Raw genomic sequence first — 19917 nt, forward strand, 5'->3', positions numbered from 1 at the left:
ATAATGAGGTAGTCTACATGTTGACAAGGATAGATTTTCTCAAGATGTATATTGATTCACAAAAAAAAGCAAATTCTCTATTTTGGAACAAGAGGGTTTCCTTGGCTGTATATTTGTTAGTTCATTTCATTTTATTCAGTATTTCAAGGTGTTTGTAATGAAAGAGGTTCATTATTAGCCTTAATTTGCTATGTTGTAAGAACTGGAAGTCCTCAGTACAGAAATATATAGTAATGGCATTTATTTGTTCAAAGTCTTTTAAAATTTCTTTAATGTAGGAGAAAGGGAAAAATATATACTTGTAATCTTATCAATATTGAAGATAATAGTGAGTAACCGATATATTCCCATGGGTATATTTGTGGGGCACATGAATACTCTTTTGGCAGTAGAGGGATACTCCACCAACTTCCACTTGTGTGCATCATAACATAGCTTCTAACAGATACATTTTAGTACCCTAAATGTATGAAATAGAATGGCTAGTGGAATTAACCGTATCAAACTCATCCAAAAAGTTAAGGCTGGGTTAATGCTAGAAATTATCTAAGTAAATCAAGAAATAATTTAGGAAATATTTGGATATTCTAGATACCCATATGTCTTTTAATTAAGGTTGTGCATGTGTGTGTGTGTCTTATACCATGAGAAACACACTCTTCATTTATATAGAGGAGTTCAAAATTTTAGAATAAGCAGGAAAATTTATATTTGTAGGAGAACATTATCCTTAAATTGAAATTCAAATTGTAGTAATAGTAGTAATGTGATTACATTTTTCACTTACTGATCTCATGCTTAGTAAAGCTATGAATTTGGTATTATTATCCTAATTGTACAAATGCAGAAACTGAAGTTGAGAGAGCTTAAGTAATTTACCCAAGTTTGCACAGCTCATATGTGATGGAGCCGAAATTCTAGTCCTGGTTTGATTCCAGAGCCATGAGTGATGACTAACAGGGCCTCTCCTCTAAAAGTTTTATAATATTTGTTAATTATGTTCATTTTGTGCAAAACAGAGTTGTTTTGTTTATAAATATTGTACTATAAGATAACATAGAAATAGTCTTATAATCTATCATTCACTAGAGACTACTCTTAAAACTCTGGTGTATTTTAATTGCCTTTTTTTCATTACCCCATTTATGTAAGTTGAAATTTTTGGGGTTATTGATAAGATAAAAAGCAAATGCAAAGGCCTGTATCATGATTCTGAAATTTCTCTACATTTCAAGAGTTATGTTTTTATCTGAAGAAGGTAATTTATCCTGATTTATCCTGACTTTTTATTGGTGGATTTACTGCAGTTGTTTGAAAGACATCTGTAATCTTCACCCCTGTCAGGACTTCTGGGGCATGCCGTGGCTGCCTCTCTGACGTCTGTTTCTGATAAGTGAGCTTTAGTCTCTAACAGCTCTTGGGAATTTTGTGGGCAGAAACAGGGTGAGATCATTTTGCTTTCCTCTGAATTTCCTTTCTCTGTTTTTTTTGGGCTGTTCTGATGAGCATGACCCTGGAGCATTCAGTAATACCTCTGTTCCCTTAGGAATTGTTGGCCTACTCCCTGGTTTTATCTCTGTGTGCACAAATGCTCCATGTCGCTGGAAAGGAAAACAAAGTTGATGTTAACCAGGGTGTACAAGTTGCTGGAAGATGCAGCTGTGAACTGAGTTCATGTATTACTCAAGTCCTGGTGAGGCAGTACTTATTTCTCTGCCTCTTCATTGGCTATCACTTCAGTGCATAAACTGAGGATAGCAGCATAATCATTATAATTAAATAAAATGAACAGGAATGGTAAAGCAGAAAGTCAAAGAAGCAGCATCTCATTATTTCCCATTCTCAACTTTTCTACGTTTTGGATTGTGTAAGACTATTGATATCAAATTTCATTTCTTACTCTACTGGTTGCTATGGATACAATAGAAACTACAGTTCATAGCCCTAAGGATTTATGATTACATCCAAAGTATCTATTAATTCCAAGAAAAGGCTTAGTTATAGTGAAATATGAAAACAAACATCTGTAGTTGGTAAAATCTAGTGACTGATACTGCATTTCTGTTTGGCTTTATGAACTTTATATCCATCTCCCTGCCACAGACACACATAAACATATCAAAAAGTTTATCAAACTTTTGATATTACCGTAAGTGAATGATTTCAATAATTTAAACCAAATCTCAAAGACTAAGATCCAAAATTATGACATCATTCCTTAGTTTTAAGTGTTGTTGTTGAGATTTTATCCCTTTAATAACCATATTAGTTTGTTAAAATAGACTTTTAGAAAGATGATTGTGACTTGAAAAGGCTTAAAATGATACTATAAATCTAAAGAATTAAATAATTGATTCCAAATAGTTTTTCACCTTTCCTAGGATGGGCTCATTGGGAGTTTTCCTTGCATCATATTTATGTATAAAAGAGATGCATTCTATAAAATTCTTCTGAAGTTCTGCTGATGCATCAGGAGAGGCAAGTGGAACTAAAGGGAAAAAATAGAGATTTTGTGAAGTCAGGACAAAAATTATATTTGTATATGGAAATAAAATAAGTATTCATAATATTCATGCTTTATCAAAAGTGTGCTAATAAAATAGTTGTTTTAAGTATGGGAGTTTACTTACACACATCTAAGTAATAAATATAATGGATTCATTATTCTTTCTCAATGGGAAGAATCAAATCAAACCAATCAGATTAGCCTGACATGTGGAATTACTAGTAATTTAAAAACTAATATTAATGCAGTAATGGCTTAAAAAATCTTAGATATATTTCTTGCATAGATACCAACCAAAATTTTAGGAAAAGCATCAATATAATTTGTTTATCAACTTATTTTTTACTACTATAAAGGCTTTGAGAAATGGATGCATAAGTTGTTCCCAGCTGGCACTGACAGAATGAACTGGAGGACTCCAAAGTGCTACAGTTACAACTAAACACGATTCTTTTCATTTTGTCACTGACAGACATTCTGAAAATTTTCAGGACTATTAAACCCTTTAAAATCACTTTTAAATAATCTTTCAGTCTAGGTGATGGGTTCATTATATTGGTCTATGGTTAACATTTTTAATAATTTAAAAAACTCAATTTATTTTTACTTTCAGCAGATGAGTTTTATGTGAAAAATCTGAGCAAATCCCAGTTTAGAGAAGTAAAATTCTGTCAAGGAAAAAATTAAAATTTCTCCCTTTTATAAAAAATATGTATATAAGAGGTTGTGTATATCTATCATATCTATGGAATGATATGTAAGAAACTGGTAAGAGTGGTTGCTGCAGTGGGAGAGAATTAGGTGACTGGAGGACAGAAGTCAAGAAAGGTGGATTTGCTTTCACTGTATATCCTTTGAATTTTGTACTATATGCATGTATTAAACTATTAAAAAATAAAATTTAATTTTTAAAAATCTTGCCTTTAAAATTAGGGAGGATGTCTCCCTGTATGGTCCTGGAAGATGACTGGTTAGCCAGAGATGGGTAAGATTCCTCAAGGGAGGGACAACCTAAGATAGGCACAGTCACAGGGGGACCATCAGGTGAGAAATTGGGGATCAACAGTGGTGAGGCTTAGAACCTCACCCCCCCCTGTTTTGAGAGAAATCTTCTGCATCCGTGGATGTTTTAAGGCCCTTGTCTAGCTTGGATTAACACATAGTCTACAGGCACACACCTGATCATCTACAATTGCTCTCTTACAACACTAAACTATGTTTTCTACCTTTATCTTGCATCTACCTACCACTTCAGCAGTTTATTAAAAATAAAAATAATAATAATAATAAAGGGAGAAATGTGGGATCAATATATAAATCAAGTATAAAAATCAAACAAATATTCATATTTGACCTGATTGTTATAGTTCATAATGCGTGATCAAAACCGAAAGTTTCTGTGATGAATGCAGAACTGTTGTACTGTTCACCGTGTAAGAACCGTGTAAGAACTTATTCACTATGTAAGAATTTGTTCACCATGTAAGAACTTGTTCATTATGCTTCAGAAGATTGGAGACTGATGAGAATTAGGCTTGAGATGGATTAATGATTGTGCATTGAGCACTGACCCCCCTATACAGAATTTTATTGTTGTTAACAACCATTTGATCAATAAATATGAGAGTTGCCCTCTCAAAAAAAAAAAAAATTAGGGAGGATGTATAAGGAGACATATGTTAGTAAGTTCACGTTTACTAAGCATTCATGAATTCAATATCCAACATTGATATAAACTAATTTTACTAGCATAAATGATGACTATTCAAATATTTATATATTACATGATATTAAATGGCTTTTCAGTTCTTTTCCCAGTTAGCAGGAAAAAATGCTAATTCATAACATTTTCTTGATTTCTAATTGAGATCAGTTACTCAAAACTCATTTTCTATTTAATCATTACCTTTCTTTTAGGATTTGCCAGCACACAAAAGAACAGTAGGTACCAAAGATTTAATAACAATTTATAAACAACTATGACATTGTGAAAATTTTAACCTTAACTTATATTTTTTAGAACCACTTGGGAAAATTGGGTGAATGCCATGGTCTAGCTCACAGAACATTAGTGTTTTCAGAAACATAGTTTGATAACCTCTTGAATAAAATGAAGTAACTCTAAATTTAGGCATTAATTAGTTGGGGTTAGTGGAATATCCAAAGCATGGGCTTTGGGATAAGACAGACATGTTTCAAATCCAGTTCTACCACATTTCCTACTTGTATGATTTTGGACAAATCACTTCAGTGAGATTCAATTTTCTCCTCTCTAAAATGGGGATAGTAATTTGCTTTCTGAATTGTGAGGATGAAGAAAATGTTTATAAAATCTCTAGTATGCTGGGATTATATTAAAGAGGCTTCAAATAGGCAAGGAGTCAGTTCTTTTTTATAGTGATGAAAGGAGAAACCATGGAATGGAGAAGAAGCATGAATCTGATCAACTATCAAAAAGCTGTAAGAAATTTAGTAAATAGGTATGAGGGTTGGTGGCAACTTGGGCTGGGGGGTAGGGAGGTCAGATGCAGCCAAGAGAGAACAGGTTGTGGAGAGCTTTTAAAATCTGCTCTTAGCTTCTCTCCCACATTGCCTTGGGAAGATCATTGCTTGCTTCAAGGCCACAGTAACTGGCAGCAATTGCCTAGCCACCTGTTGTCAACTTAGTAACATCCAAATAGCACAGAAGTCCCCTCAGAGTAAGGAGCTAATGAAAATGTGTGCATGCTGCCCCCTTGGGCATTTGCTTCTCCACCATTCCACAACAACCATCTGTGCTGGGAAACTAAAATCATCAAGAGACTGCCTTCTTTCAGTGATACCTCTTTTTTTAAAACTTTAGATGGGGGGAGGAATGGAGTCCTGAAGAGAGGACTGGCCTTGTACAGTGACAGAAAATGGAGATGGTCAAACTGGTTTTGTGAGGCCTGATGCTCTCCAGCCTGACCCTAATTTTCTTTCCTTAATTCGCTGGGAGGCACACAAACCACACCCTACTCTTTAGCCTTTGCCCCCATAGGGCTGCTGATTCCCCTCAGGGATCATGACCTAAGATAAACTAGACAGACACTGTAGAAGACAGACAACAAAGTCAAAAACATGTGAAGCTTCCACTATGGGAAGCTGAATAATTAAACCAGTACTCCCAAGAATCCAAAGAGCATAAAAATATCCTCAGAGGCATGGAAGGTATTATTAATATGAAGCAAGAGTAAAAGGTCTTAAAAAAGAATCATGTAAAATATTAGATATCAAACAAAATATAATAATTGAAATAAAAGAGTAAAGATAAGATAAATAACAAGATTCATGAATGAGAAAATCAGACTTGGAAGCTTTTTCCCAGAAGGAAAGGATAAAGAAATTAAACTATAAATGAAGAACTAAGAGACATGAAAAAGAGAAGTACTAACACTGGTATTGGCTCCACACGTGTGGTGTTACATAGCCACCCAGAAGACAGCCACAGGGAAGGATGGAGTTGGACTATGGGCTGTGGCATTTGAATCCCAAATTTTATATTTTGTTTGAGAAACATCCAGAGTGACTGGTGGGGCTGTGCTTCCCAGTGCATTGTTCATGTGGAGATGTGAATGCCTACTGTTTAAGGTATCTCTTTAAAGTGCTGTGTGAGTAAACATTTTTCACTTGCAAATAAAAAAAGAGACCTAGATAAAGACTTAGATGAAGAAAGAGTCCCAGATGAAGAAGTAGAGGGAAGTAAATAATTGAAGAAACAATGATATATATTCAAGAATTAAAGAAAGATCAAAGACCTCAGATTTAAAGAGCTCACAGATTACCAAAATGTTAGCAGAGTCAGGAATAAGATGAGGCAAGTGAAGCCCATGGAATGAAAAATTTAAGGAGACACTGCTTGACCCTGGGAGTGCCTCTTTAAATTTTGTACCCTGGGTGCTCACTCTCCTCCCAATCCTGTGGGGTAGGTAAAGAAACACTCACATTTAGGACACTTTGTAGAGAAATTTAAGGTCATCTGGGGCAAAGAAAAAAATTCTAGGTAGATTACCTACAAAAGAATAATAAGCAGAGCTATATCAAACTTCACAACAATATTGGACACAGGTGATAAGTAATTAATATTTTTAAAATATTAAAGGCAAAAGAACTTTAAGCCTAGAATTTTTATAACCAACTAAACTGTCATTCAACTATGAAGCCATAATAAAATATATTAGGAATCAATGAAGTCCTCAGAATATTTCCCTATAAAACAGACCTCCTTCAAAAAATTCCTAGGGGAACTCAAATAAGAATAGAAATAAAGAAGGTGCCTAAAATATATAGAGGAAAATAACAAAATTGTTTATTTCTTTAAAAAGACAAGGACTAAACAACAGAAAAGTAGGTATACATCAATAACAACTTGGAACTAAAATTCTACTGTTTAACGTTAATAGACTGGTGAATGTTATTTTTGAAAAAAAGAAAGAAAAAAGTAGTAAAATGATTGATTGCAAAGGAAAAGAAAACATCTGTCATTATTTGTAGGTATAATTACCTGAATAGAAAAAAATAGTACAATAAAAATATGAGATTAAGAGTGTGTTAAGTAAGCTGATAAGTGTATAAAAATCAAAAGCATTTCTCTGTAAGGATAACCTACTAAAAAACAAATAAAAAATAAAACAGTCCTTGTAGGAACAAGAACTATACAGTATAAAGTTTCTAGAAATTGGCAAAGAACTCATAACACCTCTATACAGAAAAAAATTTAAGCTCTGTTAAAGACATAAAATTAGACCTGAATTGACTTTCCATACTCTTGGATAGGATGAGATAATATGTTACTGTAAAGGTGACATTTTTTTCTAAATGAATCTATAGTGTCAACACAATCCAATCAAAATTTCAGCTGGATATTTGTATTCCAAAGTTTAAATGGGAAAATAAAGGTCCATAAATAGGTCAACTCTGAAAAGGAAGAGCAAAGAATGGGGACTTTCCTTATCAGATATAAAAACAAATTAAAAATCCATTTAATTAAAACATTTTTGTACTGATCCAAGAGTTAAGGAAAATAACAGAGCGCTCCGAGACAAACCTATTAAATGGGAACACTAACATACAATTAAGGAGGTCTGATAAGGCAATGAGAAATATGGATGTAGTAGAGTATTAAAAAAACTTCACTCCATGGAGAAAAATAGAATAGGTTCCCTATTTAACACTGCACATAAAGGTGGACTCCAGGATTGAAGACACAATTATGGACTATATGTAAAACTATAAAATCAAAAAAGAAAACATAGGAAAATATTATTGTGACCTGAAGGTAGGAAAACTCTTCATATACACTCAATGCACAACCCATAAGTGAAAGGTTGATGAACTTGATTACATAAAAATTTTGGATTCCTATTCAATGAACAGCACCATAGGCAAAGAGAATATGATTGGAGGAAATATTTTAATATGAAACTTAAGTGGGATAGAATATCAATGGCAATAGTAGGGTAAGAACCTCTGAAAAGCTGTTCTTCCATAAAAATGATAACATTGGCAAAAATAATCAAAATCAACTTTTTCAGAACTCTGGAAATTAACCAAAATGCTCACAATAATCCAAGGAACATTTGTTCAAGAAAAATGGCTTAATCTCTGTAATAAAAGCAAACTTCATAGCATTTTAACTTGCTCAGTTTTACACCTCTCTCTCCACTGTTACAGGGGCCCTGAAAACCAACAGCCCTACAATCACAGTGAAAACCAGCAGCCTAATAGCCACTGGAAGAAACCACTGATTTGGAGCTCTCACAAACACCAACTTAGAGAATTGTCATTATTTAATCTGGCTGGCATTCTCTAGAGGCTCCATTCATAGAACTTTTCTTTATGGACATTACTTAGACCTCTGTTGGTGTGACTAGCCCTTTTCCCAGAGGCATTTGTCAAAAACAATTAAGGGCAGTTGTTTAATATTGCAGGTGCCTAAGATGGCAGTAACAGTTGGGCAAATAAGAAGCTGCCCCAAACTGGAAACTTCTTATGTGTTTTTTACCCAGTTTAAAATCCAATGCCAGTAATTTTCCACATATGAAAAATCCTCAGATAACAGTTCATATCCACCTACTGTGAGGAAAAATTTAAATATGATGAACTTGAGTTACCATATTTGATGTTTCAATAAGTGAAATGCATACAGAAAATTTGTGTCATTAAAAGTTCTCTGTAACGATCATAATATCTAGCCATGAATCAGTTTTAGTACGAATAGCATATTGCACAAATTTTCTTGAAGGCTAACAAAAATTGGTCACAGAGTAGCTTTCTTCAAAACAAATACTTTAATACTTTAATATCTAAAACCAACATTCTACCAACTAACACACTAGTAAAATAAATGTTTGGTAAGTCTTCTCAAATCTGGGAATGTTTGGAATTACATACAGAGATAAAGAAAATTAAATTAAATCTATAATTTGTTATTTAATATGTTAGAAGAAAATTTGATCTAATAATTTGCTAGTGTACTGATAATTTTAAGGAAATATTATTAAGTTTATAAACAAAATACTTGCAATATCTGAATTTGCTATTTATAGGTTTAATTTACCAAATTTACAAGAATTATTTAAGTGTTTGGGAAAGTTTTAATTGTCAGAGTTTAAAGAACTATTTTTGAATTTGTAATGTTAAAACAGGAATATTAAGTGACTATAAATAACTTTTTATATACAAAGACCCCATTTGAACATGAAAAATCTTATTTTTACCCTCAAGAGATTAACAACTGAACTGCCTACAGATGTGGCATAACAATAGAATCCAGAAAACAATTGAATAATATCTTCCAGGTATAAAAGGTATATACTGTGAACCGAGAATTCTATACCCAGCTATACTTTCATTCATTAGAGTAAAGGCAATATAAGACATTTTCAGACAAAGGAAAGTGAAAAGTTGGCTACTCTTAAACTCTCATGGAAATAATTACTTAAGGACATTGTGGTAGTCTGTTACATCAGTGGCCCCAATTAATCAGGCCTCCTATTATTCATATCCTTGTATGGTCCCTTCCTTTTGAATGTGGCCTGGCCTTGTGATTAGCTGTAACCAGTAGGATTTGGCAGAAGTAACATTGTGCCAGTTCCAGGCATAAACCTTAAGAAGGCCTTTCAGCTTCTGCTTTTGCATTTTGGGAGCCCTGAGCTGCCAGGTAAGAAGTCCAGCTACCCTACTGTAGAAACCACATAATCCACATGGAGAAGCCAAAGCCTGGTCATTCCAGTGTCCCAGCTGAGTTCAGTCCTCAGGTGTCCTGCCAGTTGAGTGCAGCTGCCCACACAAGTGCCCCTCACCAAGACCAGCCAAAAACTGCCCAGCCAAGCACTGTCCAGATTGCAGAGTCATGAGCAAGTAAAAGGATTATTGTTTAAGCAATTAGATTGCATTGTATGGTGGCTTAGTATGCAGATAATGAATAGAAATACTTCAGAAGGAAGTCAATTAAATCAAAATGAATCATCTGTTATGTAGTGATCTAAAACCTCTCAGAATCACAAAAATAACTTAAGAAAATTTCATCATGGAGACTAATAGGAAGAATAATATGAGCTGTTATAAATTCCTTAGACATTATACCTATTAACATTAGGCAAAACTACCATGTTCATTTATACAAATAGAGGAGACATTTAAAGAAGCCCACAATAGTGAAGAACATCTAAGTGGGAAAACATGAAAGAACAGATTCAAGTTCTTAGTACTTATTCTACTTAAGAATTCAAACTAGACCCAAAGTAATTTAACAGAAACCTTGCTAGATGAGGCTTACAAAAGAAAAAAAAAGGTGAAGTTCATGAGGAATGTTTGAAATCCACTATTACTTGGAAGTTTGATCTAATTAAGATAGGAATTTTCTAAACAAGGATACACCCAACAAGTTGGTGTCTAGCCATCTATCATCTATATTTTATCAACAAAGCCAGGAATTTTTATTCAAAATATTTGAATATTTTATTCAAATACACAACTTGATCCTCCTATTGGTGGGAACTTAATTTTTACTTTGAGAGATTTTCCTTCATTAACTTTTTGTATCTACTTAAAACACATTAAACAGTTTATTTTTCTACTAAGAACTCCATTCTTTTAAATAGCATATATTCTTATATAAAAATATTATTAATGTAAAAATAATAGTAATGATTTTCAAAAGACAGTGGAATAAAAAAGAAATTTGATCATAACCATAGTAAGAAATCACTGTTATATTACACCTTGGTGGAAAAGAAGTAACACAAACTAAAACCTACTAGAAAATTATTTTTACCTCTGTATCTTCATTTACAATTTAAAAGAATGTTAAAATATCAAGTAGTTGATAAACAGCCAATGTTTCTTTTAAGTATGAAATACCTCCTTCACAAATTAGATCTGCCTTAACATTTTATAAAGTTCTATTATATAAAACCAAAAGTGAAGTTATTCTTATAAGGACTCAGATATGATGGAGCATAGTCATTTGTTGAACTGATGATGGATGGCAGCCAGGAAATTGTGTGGTGGTACAGGACATAAAGGGCACTTTTATTATCAGCAGAAGATGCCATTGCTGAAATGCCAAAGACCAGGCGTAATTAAGTGGGCTGATGGAACAGAACGACTATGAGATGACTTTTAATTGGTATTAATGCATGTTTACAAGAACATTTTCTCTATGTATATAAGTCTGGCATATATATATTAGTTTATATACCTATTTCTAAATGTTACACTAAAATATTTTCTTTTAAAAACCATTTCACTAGTACCCAAACACCATCTTAAATATGAAGAAGTTACAGGCCTTTATTGTGGTGTGTATGCTAGTTTAAGTTGCATTAGGACTTTAATCTGTTGAATAATATGTAATTATTAAACCAATCAATAAATATTTGTTGAGTGGGCATTGTACGATGACCTGGGATAAAATAATGAAGTTAGCAATGAGAAATACTAATAAAAGAAATAAAAGAACTGAGGGTGGGCAGAAGGAAGATTAAGGAGGGAGAGAAGAAGAAGAAGAAAAGGGAAGGGGAAAGGGGAGGAAAAAAGTCCACACCAGATTTACAAAGCTAAATTCCAACCTAACACCTAACTTAGTATAATGCAATATTTAACAGAAATAGCTACAATTTGTTGTCTGCTATGTACCAAGCACTATGGTAGGCACTTGACATGTTATTGCATTTATTTCTCATAAGTGTCCTGCAGAGTAGGGATTATTATCCCTACTTCATAAACTGAGAAAAACAAATGATGAAATTTAAGTAATGGACCTAAGATCAAACACCTCTAAGTGCTGAACCAACATTAAATTCCAAGGAGAATAAGTGTTGATGGTGATAAGGTAACCATGAATGAATTCCAGTTAAACATGGCAAATTCAACATGTGCATTTCCCATTAGTCACTCATCAAGCCCCAGTACAATGATAGTAAAGAAATTAAAGATCTTAAAGCCTTAAGAAAGAGAACCAAATGGGAGCAAAGATACTAGCAAACACGGAAGCTGAAAAGCAGGTAAGTGGCCAATGACTTGACTGGATCACAGAAAACTGAAAAAAGGTAAGTGCTTGTGGAGATGGGGCAGAGCAAAAATCAAGCCAGTTCATGTTACAGCATTCAAATAAAGTTCAGAAATTGGAGTCATCAGACACGTGTGAGGCAGGGAGCATGGGATGTGGTACAGGTGAAGTTGAAAACAGAGTTCTTTGAGACACTCCCAGATTTTCTGTACCCAGCTCTAGGCATAGGTTTGGAGGACTCCTCTGTGTGAAAATAGACTAGCTCAACAGAGCAGATTTACAGACACTGATTCAGGGGATCCCTTATGAAATGGCTGAGCCCTGCCTGATCATCCTAGAACAAAGCTGCTCTCTGCTTTCATCTTCCTCCACATCCTTTATTGAGCTGGAGTAGAAGCAATTGCTCCTTACAGAGAATGACTGGGACCTGACTGGTTAACCAAAAGGTCAGTTAAAGCAAAGAATCATAGAAAATTATATATACCATGCTTAACTATTTTATTTTACCCAGTTCATTCACCAAATCTTTATTGGAATGCCAAGGCATTTTCTTTGAGGAAGTATTCATTGACTGGAATTTGACTTTGTGTTTCTTGTATAAGCCATACCCCTAATGCAGCCTTTCTAGTTTCTGTTTGTTTAACACAGAAAGAAAACTCAAAGACTTGTTTAAAGCAAAATGAGTGCAGAATCCTTCAAGATTTGAAAAGTTCACACCAGCTCCTCTTTTATAATTATTTTGTGTACATCTAATTAGCATTTTTTAAAATGAGTGATTGGCCTTTTGGCAAGTCTTTAAAAAGTGTTCAACTTTGTTTTATAGAAAGTTTTCTTTTCATACTCAGATTTTAATTTATAAGAATATGTAGGTGATCAGTAAGAAATGGTTGAATTCAGATTAAGGATGGCAGTGTGAGAGGTGAGACAGAGAACTCCTCCCAAAACCACCTATAATATGAAAATATAGTTAATACAACTAATCCTAAAGAAGCAACAGGAAAGAAGGCTGTGCCACACAATATACCCCTGGGGAAAAGAGCAGACCTCAAGAAACAGGGTAATGTACCAAAGCCTTAATCTGGTGGGGCAGCAGGGAGGAGATTGTTGAACACCCAGCTCTGGAGATCTGCTATGGGAGCATGAACCTACATTGCATGGTACTCTGGAGATTAATGGGGTTGGAAAGCTAAGCAGGTGGAATACTTGGAGAGAGTGAGATTCAAGCCATTTGTGGAAAACAGGGATCCACATCTGGCTGCTCTGGGACAAAAGAAAGGTGGGTAGTCTGAGACTCTTCCTAACAGTGAGAGGGCAGCTAAAGGGGCAAGGATTGTACAAAGCTTGCAGCTCAGGAGAAAGGATAGGTGGACAAAATTGTCTGGGGGCACTCTGCCCAGCAGGTTGGGAACTTTCAGGAGCTTCAGGTGCTCCATCCCCCTGGCTGGCTACTCAGCTCTGAGGCCCTCCCACTGTAATATGCAGCATGCTGTGCCTTCCTCCTAGCCTGCCGGCACTGGCTCACAAACCTGCAGTCTCTGTCCTGGATTCAGGCCAGCCAGAGGGAGGCCCTGCCTATGGCAGCTACAAACAAAGCACAGAGGCTTATACCTGTGACCTCAGCCCATTGGTTCTGACAGTGGAGACAAGCAGAGCAGCTGAGAAGTAGGAAACAGCTCTCTCCTCCCCCCAGGAACTAGCAATGCTCCCCTGTGATCCCCAACATCACTCCAGGGGCTGAGCAACTCCAGAGAGTAGAGCTTCTGAACACTAGAGGGGTGCCACATACAAATATGAAATGTCAAAGGAAACTGGTTCAAAAAAACCCCACAAACACCAGAAAAAAGGCCAAGTGAAACTGAACTAATCAATCTTCCTGAAAGAGATTTCAAAATAAAAACCATAAGCATGCTCATAGAGGTACAGAAAAATATTCAAGAACTCAGGGACAAATTTAGGATGGAGATTCAATCATTGAGATATTCCATATCTGAAATGAAACATATAATGGAGGGATTTAAAAGCAGATTAGATGTAGTAGAAGAGATGGTAAGTGGGATAGAAATTAGAGAAGAGGAATTATAAGAAGCTGAGGTATATAGAGAAAAAAAACCTCTAGGAATGAAAGAATCTGGAGAGAACTGTATGACCAATCTAAACGGAACAATATTCGCGTTATAGATGTACCAAAAAAAAAAGAGAGAGAAAAAGGGATAGAAAGTGTCTTTGAGGAGGTAATAGCTAAAAACTTCCCCAGTCTGGGGAAAGAGAGAGTCTCTCAGTCTATGGAGCTACACAGATCTCTCTAACACAAGGGAACCAAGGAAGACAACACCAGATATATAATAATTAAAATGGTAAAGATCAAGGATAAGGACAGACTTTTAAAAGCAGCTAGAGAGAGAAAAAAGATCACATACAAAGGAAAACCCATTAGGCTATCAGCAGATTTCTCAACAGAAACATTACAGGCTAGAAGGGAGTGGCATGATATATTTAATGCAATGAAACAGAAGGGCCTCAAAGCAAAAATACTCTACCAGGCAAGGTTATCATTTAAATTTGAAGGAGGGATTAAACAATTTTCAGTTAAGCAAAAGCTGAGAGAATTTACCTCCCACAAACCACTGCTACAGTGTATTTTGGAAGGACTGCTATACATGGAAGTGCTCCTAAGGCTAAATAGTGGTCACCAGAGGAAATAAAACCACAGTAAAGAAAGTAGAAAAATTAATTACTAAGCAGATGCAAAACCAAATCAACTACCCCAAAGTCAGTCAAGGGATAGACAAAGAGTACACAATATGATATACCTAATATATAAAGTTTGGAGGAGGAAGAAAAAGGAGGAAAAAAAGAACCTTCACATTGTGTTTGTAGTAGCATATGAAGTGAGTTAAATTAGACTGTTAGATAGTAAGGGAATTACACTTGAACCTTTAGTAACCACGAATCTGAAGCCTGCAATGGCAATAGTACATACCTATCGATAATCACCATAAATGTAAATAGTCTGAATGCAACAATCAAAAGAAATAGAGTCAATGAATGGATAAAAAAACAAGACCCTTCTATAGGCGGCCAACAAGAGACTCACTTTAAAGACCAAGACATACACAGACTAAAAGTGAAGGGATGGAAAAAGATATTTCATCCAACTAATAGGGAAAAAAAGCAGAGTTGCAGTACTTGTGTATCAGACAAAATAGACTTCAAAACAAAGAAAGTCACAAGAGACTAAGAAGGACGATACATAATGATAAAGGGGTCAACCCAACAAGAAGATATAACCATTATAATTGATGCACCCAACACAGGAGCACCTACATATGTGAAACAAATACACAATCAGAGGGGGAAATAAAATGCAATGCATTCATTTTAGGAGACTTCAACACACCACTCACCCCAAAAGACATATCAACCAGACAGATGTACCTAATGGACATCTATAGAACACTCCATCCAAAAGCACCAAGATACACATTCTTCTCAAGTGCACATGAAACATTTTCAAGAATAGATCATATACTAGGTCATAAAAAGAGCCTCAGTAAATTCAAAAAGATTGAAATTGTATGAACCAGCTTCTCAGACCACAGAGGTATGAAACTAGAAACAAATAATAAAGAAAATGAAAAGCCCACAAACACATGGAGGCTTAACAAGATATTCCTAAATAATCAATGGATCAATGACCAAATAAAATCAGAGATCAAGCAATATATGGAGACAAATGACAACAATTCAACACTGTAGAATCTGTGGGATGCAGCAAAGGCTGTGCTGAGAGGGAAGTATATTGCAATACAGGCCTACCTCAGGAAAGAATAATCCCATATGAACAGTCTAAACTGACAGTTAACAAAACTAGAAAAAGAAGAACAAATGAGGCCCAAAGTCAGTAGAAGGGGGGACATAATAAAGATTAGAGCAGAAATAAATAAAATCAAGAAGAATAAAACAATAGAATCAATGAAAGCAGGAGCTGATTCTTTGAGAAAAACAAAATTGATAAATCCCTAGCCAGAGTTATCAAGAAAAAAGAGTCTACACACATAAACAGAATGTGTGAAATGTCCAGAAATACAGAGAATTATGAGAGAATACTATGAAAAATTATATGCTAACAAACTGGATAACCTAGAAGAAATGGACAACTTCCTAGAAAAATACAACCTTCCAAGGCTCACTCAGGAAGAAACAGAAAATCTGAACAGACCAATTAACAGCAATGAAATTGAACTGGTAATCAAAAAACTACCTAAGATGAAAGTCCTGGACCAGATGGTTTGTCTGCTGAATTCTATCAAACATTTAGTGAGGACCTAATACCCATCCTCCTTGATGGTTTCCAAAAGTAGAAGTGGAAGGAATACTCCCAAACAAATTCTATGAGGCCAGCATCACTCTAATACCAAAACCAGGCAAAGACACTACAAAAAAAGAAAATTACAGACCAATATCTGTGAGGAACATAGATGCAAAAATACTCAACAAAATATTAGCAAACCAAATTCAAAAATACATCAAAAAGATCATCATGATCAAGTAGGATTTATTCCAGGGATACAAGGATGGTACAACATTTAAACATCCATCAACATCATCCACCACATCAACAAAAAGAAGGACAAAAACCACATGATCATCTCCATAGATGCTGAAAAAGCATATGACAAAATTCAACATCCATTCATGACAAAAACTCTCAACAATATGGGTATAGAGGGCAAGTACCTCAACATAATGAAGGCCATATATGACAAAACCATAGCCAACATCATACTTAACAGCAAGAAGCTGAAAGTTTTTCCTTTAAGATCAGGAACAAGACAAGCCTACTCTCCTTACTTTTTTTTTTTTTTTTAAGTAAAATTTCTCAAATTTATTCAGCATGTTTCTGTAGCATACAAAACCAAAATTCTCTGATGTTCTAGTATAGCATTTAGAAAGAATGGGAATGGTAAGGATTGAGCAAGTCTTTTTCTTCAATTTCATGTTTTCACTTTACTTTTGGAATAATAACATTTGTCTGATTTCTAGTACTTGTAAGGGACTAACCTACACTGTTAAAACAAACAGAAAACCTTCCACAGAGCTCAGCGCTCTGGCAGTGATCTGTTTTTTTAGAATTCCTTCATAAAATATCTCTCCTGAAATTCTTAAGTTTTTCACTACTTAAACTTGAGAAGGTTATGTATTTTGGTTCCGTGGAAAATAATTTTTTAACACATTTATGTAGAAATACTACAATACATTCTTAAATACTTGCTAATATTTCTGTCGTGGTAAATTTTTAAAGCACATCATTAAATTGTCTTAGTTCTTTTAGCATTTTAACTACTTAACACTACTGATTTTATATGTATAATAGTAATATTTATATGATGATGATAATAATTATTACATCTACAGTTTATTGAGTGTTTATTTTCCGGGCAGTATACTAGACACTTTTTCTCAGTGGCACTCAATCTTATTAGAACCCAAACCATTATTTTTTTTTTTTAGGATCTTTTTAACAGCTTTATTTAGATGTAATGCACATTCCCTGCAATTCACCCAGTTTAAGTATAGAATTCAATGTTTTTTAGTATACTACATTATTAATTTTTTAAAGTGTGGTAAAAAATATATTACATATTTTTACCATTTTTTTTTTGAGAGGGCATCTCTCATATTTATTGATCAAATGGTTAACAACAATAAAATTCAGTATAGGGGGGGTCAATGCTCAATGTACAATCATTAATCCATCTCAAGCCTAACTCTCGTCCTACTCTCCTTACTTTTATTCAACATAGTTCTGGGGTCCTAGCCATGGCAATCAGACAACACAAAGAAATAAAAGGCATCCAGATTGGCAAGGAAGAAGTTAAACTGTCCGTTTGCAGATGACATGATATTGTACATAAAAAACCCCAAAGAATCTACTCTGAAACTACTAGATTTAATATCTGAATTCAGCAAAGTTGCAGTATACAAAATTAATAAACAGAAATATGTTGCATTCCTATACACTAATGATGATACAGCAGAAAGAGAAATCAGGAAAACAATTCCATTCACAATTGCATCCAAAAGAATAAAATACCTAGGAATAAACCTAACCAAGGAAGTGAAAGACCTATTCTCTAACTACAAGTCACTCATGAGAGAAATTAAAGAAGATACCAATAAATGGAAACACATCCCGTGCTCATGGATAGGAAGGATTAATATTGTCAAAATGGCCATCCTGATTAAAGCAATCTACAGATTCAATGCAATCGCTATCAGAATACCAACAGCATTTTTCAAGGAAGTAGAACAAATAGTTCTAAAATTTATATGGAACCACAAAAGACCCTGAATAGCCAAAGCAATCCTGAGAAGGAAGAATAAAGCACGGGGGATTATGCTGCCTGACTTCAAGCTCCACTACAAAGCCACAGTAATCAAGACAGTTTGGTACTAGCCCACAAACAGACCCATAGACCAATGGAAGAGAATAGAGAGCCCTGATATAATCTCAAATATATGGTCAATTAATATACAATAAAGGCGCAATGGATATACAATGGGGAAATGACAGCGTCTTCAACAACTGGTGTTGGCGAAACTGGACAGTTACATGCAAAATAATGAAACTGGATTACTGCCTAACCCCATACACAAAACTAAACTCAAAATGGATCATGAATGTAAGTCATGAAACTCTTAGAAGAAAACATAGGCAAAAATCTCTTGAATATAAACATGAACAACTTTTTCCTGAACACATTTCCTTGGGCAAGGGTAACAAAATAAAAAGTGAACAAATGGGGCTATGTCAAGCTAAAAAGCTTCTGTATGGCAAAAGAAACCATCAGCTGAACTAAAAGGCACCTACAGTATGGGAGAAGATATTTGGAAGTGACATATCTGACAAAATATATAAAGAACTCACACTCCTCAACACCCAAAAGGCAAATAACCCGATTAAAAAATGGGCATAATATATGAACAGACACTTCTCTTAAGAAGAAATTCAGATGGCCAACAGGCACATGAAAAGATGCTCCACATCGCTATTTATCAGGTAAATGCAAATTAAAACCACAATGAGGTATCACCTCATACCAGTTAGGATGGCCAACATCAAAAAGACTAGGAACAACAAATGTTGACGAGGATGCGAAGAAAGGGCAACTCTCCTATGCTGCTGGTGGGAATGTAAAGTTGTTCAACCATTGTGGGAAGCAATATGGAGGTTCCTCAAAAACCTAAAAATAGACATACCATTTGACCCAGGAATTCCACTCTTAGGAATTTACCCTAAGAAAATAAGTTCTCAAATTCAAAAAGACATATGCACCCCTATATTTATTGCAGCACTATTTACAATAGCCATGATATGGAAGCAACTTAAGTGTCCATCAGTAGATGAATGGATAAAGAAGAGGTGGTACATCTACACAATCCTATTCAGCGATAAGAAAGAAAAAAATCCTACCATTTGTAACAACATGGATGGAGCTGGAGGGTATTATGCTCAGTGAAATAAATCCGGCAGAGAAAGACAAAAATCAAATGATTTCCCTGATTTTTGGAATATAACAGTGAAGCAAAAACTGAAGGAACAAAACACCGTCAGACTCACAGACTCCAAGAAGGGACTAGCAGTTACCAAAGGCGAGGGGTGGGCTAGGGCAGGTGGCGAGGGAGGGCGAAGGGGATTGTGGGAAATCATGATTAGTGTACATGGTGTGTGTTGGGTCATGGGAAATACAGTGTAGCACAGAGAAGAGAAGTAGGGACTTTGTGGCATCTTACTACTCTGATAGACAGTGACTGCAATGGGGTGTGGGAAGGGACTCAATAATAAGGGTGAATGTAGTAACCACATTGTTTTTCTTGT

At 35.0% G+C, this 19917-nt stretch overlaps 1 protein-coding gene across 1 annotated transcript in view; it reads right to left on the bottom strand.

The window, feature by feature from the left end:
• Positions 1-224: 224 nt before the first annotated feature.
• Positions 225-19917, bottom strand: part of CIMIP6 (ciliary microtubule inner protein 6) — a 32851-nt gene continuing 13158 nt past the window's right edge. The window contains 3 exon segments of the mRNA XM_036991329.2: positions 225-1492; positions 1494-1601; positions 2373-2488. Of these exon segments, the coding sequence (XP_036847224.1) occupies positions 1274-1492; positions 1494-1601; positions 2373-2488 (443 nt within the window). The 3' untranslated portion in view covers positions 225-1273.

The sequence above is a fragment of the Manis javanica genome, chromosome 1 (genome assembly GCF_040802235.1).
Source record: "Manis javanica isolate MJ-LG chromosome 1, MJ_LKY, whole genome shotgun sequence".
In the NCBI taxonomy this organism is placed as follows: domain Eukaryota; kingdom Metazoa; phylum Chordata; class Mammalia; order Pholidota; family Manidae; genus Manis; species Manis javanica.